Here is a 7,810-nt window from a genome sequence, read left to right as displayed (position 1 = left end):
TCAGAGAAAATTGTGCGGTTGGTTCCCGTGGTTTACATGAAATGGGGTGTTTGGTCCCTGAATTTCATTTCGGGGTTGTTGGTCCCTGTGATTTTCAAAACACGTGTGGTTGGTGACAGGGACCAACTACACAAGTTTTGAACTTTCATTTTCGGGGTTTTTGGTCTCTGACAGGGACCAACCACACGTGTTTTGAAAATCACAGGACCAACAACTCCGAAAATGAAGTTCAGGGATCAAACACTCTATTTCATATAAACCACAGGGACCAACCGCACAATTTTCTCTCATTTTTATTCGCACGTTTTATACTCGAAATGTTAATGGAAAAAAGGTGTAGGGAGCAACACATTTTAAAGTCCAAACAGCCATGAAGATATACTCCGTATTAGACTACTATAACCACGTGGCACAAACTCATTGAAGGAAACAAACGTGACACACCACACCGTTCAATAATCAAGTGTAACTCACTAACTTAAAACAGCACTACACATGAAATCTAGAACCGTTGATTATAAAACAAGCAACTCTAAATCCAGACAACAACGAGGAGATCATCAATGACAAAAATCCGGCGAATCCCAACGCTATGGCAATATCCGATTGGATACAAAACGCATTATTATCCGTACACGTGGCAATCCCTCTCAGCTGCCTCGCCATTTCCGTCCCCGCTGATCCCGCCGACAGCAACATATACGCAAAAGCCTACAGTACACGACGCCGTTTTGGTTAATTCAACAAATAATTAACATTTTCTATCATAAATAAATAAAAATAGCGCCATAAATGGCCGTGAACATTTTGAATGTTCCAACACGATTAAATATAATGTGTTAATACCTGATCATGACCGAAATCGAACCAGACTTGACAGAATTCGGGGAAAATTGTTGAACCTCGAGAAATCTCCCAAGCAGTAGCAAACATTTCAAATAATGAATATAAAGCGACAATTGCATTTGCCGCTACCACGAATCTGTATAGCTTTGTTAATTAGTACTAATTTGAGTTTTTAGCTATATAAATTGCTCAAAATAACGAGATATTTTAACTTTTTTAACGAATTACAAATACAGCTACCAACAGTAACCGAAATACTCCTACTTTTATAAAAATTCATAATCGAATTTATTCTATCTTTTTTTTTAAAAAAAAAAAAATTATTAAAGTTATTAACAAAAATCATAGAGATGTGAAGTTTACCGGAAAGCAGTGAAGTGGTACCAACGAGGAGAACCAGATTTAGCAGCGAACATAAAGACGATAGCAGATAGCGAAAAGCAAAAGGCAGCAAAACGAAACACGAAAATCAAGTAATTAAAACGACGTAGTTTGGTTTCGGAAACAGTGGAGTGAAAATGAGGCGTATCGTGTGGATGTGTCTGGTGGATTCGTGGTCGTGGAGACGGACTCTCAACACAACCGTTTCGAACCATTTTTAATTAAATAGAGAGGAGAATGATTTATGAGGTGTTTGAATGAAATGGAGATTTAGATTTATAAATTAGTCGCGGAGGAAGGTAAAGCATGATTTCCATGGGGAACATAAAAAAATAAATAGTAGATGATGGAGAAAGAAATAAAGAAGGGTGAGTGTGAAATGAAGCGTGAAGTCTGTGAAAAAAAGGAAGGAAAGAGATGAAGATGATTGGTAATTTGGTATGGAGGTGTTCCTTCTTTTTATTCTTTTTTATCTCCTTTTTGTACAACCTTTTATTCTTTTCTGGCATTTTTTAATTAATCCGTGTTACTTTAATCCATGTGAACAAATTTGTCCTACCAAAACAATATTATATTATTGATGGTATTAATTCAATCAATATCAATATGTGTAGTTGCATACATAAATGATATTGATGGTGTTAACCAATTTCATGATAAAAAAAAGTTGTCTATTTTGTCATTTAATTGACATGCCTAACCAAAAATGGTGGTTTTACAGGGATATACTCCGTAATACTTATATGCTAGTTTTCAATTAAAATACACGAACTTTTTAAAATGACAGACTTGTTAGGTATATGATATGTTATTAGAAAAAAAAAAAAAAAAAAAAAAAAAAAAAAAAAAAAAAAAACTTTACTGTAAACATGATATTCCACAAAATTTAAACAAATTTTTTTTTTTTTTGAAATAAACAAAACGGAGTAATTTGTTCTCGCTCTTCCGTGCTCCGCCATGTGTGATTAAATCGTTGTTGAATAGTTTTCCGTTGCACTAATTCTCGCTCTTCCGTGCTCCGCCATGTGTGATTAAAAAACTCGAGTGTGTAAGACGTTCTTTCTTTTGAGGCGGGACGGGTAACAAATCAAAATTATCTTGGGTCAAATGGGACGAAACGATTTTACCTTAAATTTGGGTTCTCTGAAAACTAAAAATTGGACTTTGATTGGCAAGTGGTGGTGAAGGTTTAAATCCGAAACCAACTCCTTGTGGGTCAAAGTGATTTCTAGCATTTACGGAACTTCGGGTGGGCTTGCGATTGATGACATCCCTCTAAACGACTCTTATAAGTCGCTTTGGAAGGATATTATAAAAACCGGGACTAACATTGAAGACCCCGGTCTTCCTTTTAGAAACTTTTTTTGTAAAGGAAATAGGTGATGGTTCCACCTCCTTTTGGAATCGGACGTGGGTTAGTAACGAGAAGTTAAAGATAGACTTTCATGGGATGGTGTTAAGTGTGTAGGGCTATGGTCATGGCAAAGAACTCCAAGAGGTCGGGCGAAGGATGAACTCCAACAATTGATGGACATGCTCTCGGGTGTAAAATTAAATCCTCAAGCACGAGATTTGTGGAAATGGAAAGCAGGCGGTAGCGAGATTTTCTCAACAAAAGGGTTAACAAACTTGATCAACTCGAAACTTTTAATTCCAAGTGACGATAGTTGTGAAACTTTATGTACCAAATTGGTGACGGAAAAAATTGAAGTCTTTGTTTGGAGAGCAAATAAAAAACGTCTTCCGGTATTGGTAGAGCTTGATAAGAGAGGTATTGTTCTCCATTCGGTTCGTTGTCCGTTATGTGATGACGGTATTAAAACGGTTAACCACTCTCATATCTTGTGTAAACGTGCTTTCGATGTGTGGTGCAAAGTGTTCGATTGGTGGGGTCGAGGTGGCATTCTCTTTGTTAATGTTGAAGATATGTTCACGGATGCGGGTCAAACAAATCCATATGTAGACAAAAGTATTTGGCAAGCAGTGATTTGGTCGACTAGCTATCTAATTTGGAAAAACCGAAACCAAAATGTTTTTTCAAATAAATCGTGGAACACACCTATGGCATTAAACGAGATACAAATTAAAAGCTACGAGTGGGTTGTCAAAAGATGTAAGGCAAAGTCGTTGGATTGGCATATATGGCTCCACAACGGCAAAGTCGTTGGATTGGCATATATGGCTCCACAACCCTCAAGTCTTCCTCTCCTAAAATCCGGATGCCATCTTAGCATCATGGTTTAGTTGTGGTCTTTGTGTATGGCTTTCGAGTTGCTCTTTCGTGTAATTGTATATAGTTGTAGAACTTGCGGCCATAGCCCAACGGTTCTCTCCATGTACTTTGTGTCATGGGATAGGGAGAGGTCATGGGTTCGATCCTTAGGGATGGCATGATTTTCTTTAAACCAATTGAACACCAATAATGGTGGTATATGTAGTGACCCGAACTTTTCCATGTTTATATATATATATATATATATTAAATGAAATTATTATTTACATGATTAAGTTTTTCCAACATGTTAAGCAATCAAACTTGTTAAGACTTGATTAATTGAAATAAGTTTCATATAGACAATTGACCACCCAAGTTGACCGGTGATTCACGAACGTTAAAACTTGTAAAAACTATACGATGACATATATATGGTTATATATATAGTTAACATGATTTTATTATAAGTATGTATCTCATTAGGTATTTTAACAATGAGTTATATACATAAAAATGAGACTATTAATTTAAGAAACTCGAAAACGATATATATAACGATTATCGTTATAACAACGTCTTACTAGGTACATATGAATCATATTAAGATATTGATACACTTGGTTAATTATGTTAAATGATAATTAAATATATTATTAAGTGTATTAACAATGAAATACATATGTAAAAATAAGACTACTGACTTAATGATTTCGAAACGAGACATATATGTAACGATTATCGTTGTAACGACATTTAACTGTATATATATCATACTAAGATATATTATATATCATAATATCATGATAATATAACAATTTAACATCTCATTTGTTATAATAAACAATGGGTTAACAACATTCAACAAGATCGTTAACCTAAAGGTTTCAAAACAACATTTACATGTAACGACTAACGATGACTTAACGACTCAGTTAAAATGTATATACATGTAGTGTTTTAATATGTATTCATACACTTTTGAAAGACTTCAAGACACTTATCAAAATACTTCTACTTAACAAAAATGCTTACAATTACATCCTCGTTCAGTTTCATCAACAATTCTACTCGTATGCACCCGTATTCGTACTCGTACAATACACAGCTTTTAGATGTATGTACTATTGGTATATACACTCCAATGATCAACTCTTAGCAGCCCATGTGAGTCACCTAACACATGTGGGAACCATCATTTGGCAACTAGCATGGAATATCTCATAAAATTACAAAAATATGAGTAATCATTCATGACTTATTTACATGAAAACAAAATTACATATCCTTTATATCTAATTCATACACCAACGACCAAAAACACCTACAAACACTTTCATTCTTCAATTTTATTCATCTAATTGATCTCTCTCAAGTTCTATCTTCAAGTTCTAAGTGTTCTTCATAAATTCCAAAAGTTCTAGTTTCATAAAATCAAGAATACTTCCAAGATTGCAAGTTTACTTCCAAGTTTTCTAAATCCATTCCAAGTAATCATCCAAGATCAAGAAACCTTTGTTACTTACAGTAGGTTATCTTTCTAATACAAAGTAATAATCATATTCAAACTTTAATTCAATTTCTATAACTATAACAATCTTATTTCGAGTGGAAATCTTACTTGAAATTGTTTTCGTGTCATGATTCTGCTTCAAGAACTTTCAAGCCATCAAAGGATCCTTTGAAGCTAGATCTATTTTTCTCATTTCCAGTAGGTTTATTCAAGGAACTTGAGGTAGTAATGATGTTCATAACATCATTCGATTCATACATATAAAGCTATCTTATTCGAAGGTTTAAACTTGTAATCACTAGAACATAGTTTAGTTAATTCTAAACTTGTTCGCAAATAAAAGTTAATCCTTCTAAATTGACTTTTAAAATCAACTAAACACATGTTCTATATCTATATGATATGCTAACTTAATGATTTAAAACATATAAACACGAAAAACACCGTAAAACCGGATTTACGCCGTCGTAGTAACACCGCGGGCTATTTTGGGTTAGTTAATTAAAAACTATGATAAACTTTGATTTAAAAGTTGTTATTCTGGGAAAATGATTTTTATTATGAATATGAAACAATATCCAAAAATTATGGTTAAACTCAAAGTGGAAGTATGTTTTCTAAAATGGTCATCTATACGTCGTTCTTTCGACTGAAATGACTACCTTTACAAAAATGACTTGTAACTTATTTTTCCGACTATAAACCTATAATTTTTCAGTTTATATTCATAAAATAGAGTTCAATATGAAACCATAGCAATTTGATTCACTCAAAACGGATTTAAAATGAAGAAGTTATGGGTAAAACAAGATTGGATAATTTTTCTCATTTTAGCTACGTGAAAATTGGTAACAAATCTATTCCAACCATAACTTAATCAACTTGTATTGTATATTATGTAATCTTGAGATACCATAGACACGTATACAATATTTCGACCTATCATGTCGACACATCTATATATATTTCGGAACAACCATAGACACTCTATATGTGAATGTTGGAGTTAGCTATACAGGGTTGAGGTTGATTCCAAAATATATATAGTTTGAGTTGTGATCAATACTGAGATACGTATACACTGGGTCGTGGATTGATTCAAGATCATATTTATCGATTTATTTCTGTACATCTAACTCTGGACAACTAGTTGTAGGTTGCTAACGAGGACAGCTGACTTAATAAACTTAAAACATCAAAATATATTAAAAGTATTGTAAATATATTTTGAACATACTTTGATATATATGTATATATTGTTATAGGTACGTGAATCAACCAGTGGCCAAGTCTTACTTCCCGATGAAGTAAAAATCTGTGAAAGTGAGTTATAGTCCCACTTTTAAAATCTAATATTCTTGGGATGAGAATACATGCAGGTTTTATAAATGATTTACAAAATAGACACAAGTACGTGAAACTACATTCTATGGTTGAATTATCGAAATCGAATATGCCCCTTTTTATTAAGTCTGGTAATCTAAGAATTAGGGAACAGACACCCTAATTGACGCGAATCCTAAAGATAGATCTATTGGGCCTAACAAACCCCATCCAAAGTACCGGATGCTTTAGTACTTCGAAATTTATATCATATCCGAAGGGTGTCCCGAAATGATGGGGATATTCTTATATATGCATCTTGTTAATGTCGGTTACCAGGTGTTCACCATATGAATGATTTTTATCTCTATATATGGGATGTGTATTGAAATATGAAATCTTGTGGTCTATTATTATGATTTGATAAATATAGATTAAACCTATAACTCACCAACATTTTTGTTGACGTTTTAAGCATGTTTATTCTTAGGTGATTATTAAGAGCTTTCGTTGTCGCATACTTAAATAAGGACGAGATTTGGAGTCCATGCTTGTATGATATTGTGTAAAAACTGCACTCAAGAAACTTATTTTGTTGTAACATATTTGTATTGTAAACCATTATGTAATGGTCGTGTATAAACAGGATATTTTAGATTATCATTATTTGATAATCTACGTAAAGCTTTTTAAACCTTTATTGATGAAATAAAGGTTATGGTTTGTTTTAAAATGAATGCAGTCTTTGAAAAACGTCTCATATAGAGGTCAAAACCTCGCAACGAAATCAATTAATATGGAACGTTTTTAATCAATAAGAACGGGACATTTCAGTTGGTATCCGAGCGTTGGTCTTAGAGAACCAGAAAATTTGCATTAGTGTGTCTTATCGAGTTTGTTAGGATGCATTAGTGAGTCTGGACTTCGACCGTGTTTTCTTTAAAAATGATTGCTTAACATTTTTGTTGGAAACTATATATTATTAACATGTATATATTATGTGATATATTAATCTCTTAACACGTTTGATATTGTGTGATAGATGTCTACCTCTAGCACAAATCCCATTGACTCACCTAATAATAACGAAGAGTCGAATATATATTGGACTGATTCACAAGTTCCCGAATAAGAACCGGAAGAAGAATCAGAACCGGAAGAGGAGGAACCGATGGAGGAAATAGAACCGGTGGGGGAAATAATAAAACGGTTAAGTAAAAAAAAATCCTCAACCAACCGACCAAGGTTAATTATGGTCAATTGTGTTTCCGCCAAGGAAGTAAAATATTAACAATCAGAACCGGAATAGGAGGAACCGATGGAGGAAATAGAACCGGTGGGGGAAATAATAAAACGGTTAAGTAAAAGAAAATCCTCAACCAACCGACCAAGGTTAATTATGGTCAATAGTGTTTCCGCCAAGGAAGCAAAATATTGGGAGGATTACCAATTCTCCGATGAATCGGATTCCGACGAGAATTCCGATGATGTTATAGAAATTACCCCAACTGAATTTAAAAAGGCAAAAGAAAATA

At 33.6% G+C, this 7,810-nt stretch overlaps 2 protein-coding genes across 2 annotated transcripts; one reads left to right on the top strand and one right to left on the bottom strand.

Annotated features, from left to right (window-relative positions):
* Window positions 1-340: 340 nt before the first annotated feature.
* LOC139895878 (CASP-like protein 4C2) lies at window positions 341-1,689 on the bottom strand. Its single transcript, XM_071878423.1, has 3 exons — window positions 1,210-1,689; window positions 847-982; window positions 341-711 (listed from the first exon to the last, which is right to left on the bottom strand). The coding sequence occupies exons 1-3, from the start codon at window positions 1,440-1,442 to the stop codon at window positions 490-492; spliced, it is 591 nt and encodes a 196-aa protein (XP_071734524.1). The 5' UTR covers window positions 1,443-1,689; the 3' UTR covers window positions 341-489.
* Window positions 1,690-2,754: 1,065 nt separating this feature from the next.
* On the top strand, window positions 2,755-3,471 carry LOC139899796 (uncharacterized). Its single transcript, XM_071882632.1, has one exon. The coding sequence runs from the start codon at window positions 2,755-2,757 to the stop codon at window positions 3,469-3,471; it is 717 nt and encodes a 238-aa protein (XP_071738733.1).
* Window positions 3,472-7,810: the final 4,339 nt, after the last annotated feature.

Source organism: Rutidosis leptorrhynchoides, chromosome 3 (genome assembly GCF_046630445.1).
Source record: "Rutidosis leptorrhynchoides isolate AG116_Rl617_1_P2 chromosome 3, CSIRO_AGI_Rlap_v1, whole genome shotgun sequence".
Taxonomy (NCBI): domain Eukaryota; kingdom Viridiplantae; phylum Streptophyta; class Magnoliopsida; order Asterales; family Asteraceae; genus Rutidosis; species Rutidosis leptorrhynchoides.
The sequence above is the reverse complement of the archived record's forward strand: the minus strand, read 5'-3'. Positions and strand labels throughout refer to the sequence as shown.

Bases quoted from the DNA above. Each gene is read 5' to 3' on its own strand.
- LOC139899796 (XM_071882632.1), top strand. From the start codon at position 2,755: ATGGACATGCTCTCGGGTGTAAAATTAAATCCTCAAGCACGAGATTTG.
- LOC139895878 (XM_071878423.1), bottom strand. From the start codon at position 1,442: ATGGTTCGAAACGGTTGTGTTGAGAGTCCGTCTCCACGACCACGAATC. The intron at 983-1,209 runs GTAAACTTCACA...AAAGCTATACAG, and splicing joins TACCACTTCACTGCTTTCCG to ATTCGTGGTAGCGGCAAATG. The intron at 712-846 runs GTATTAACACAT...CGTGTACTGTAG, and splicing joins TCGATTTCGGTCATGATCAG to GCTTTTGCGTATATGTTGCT.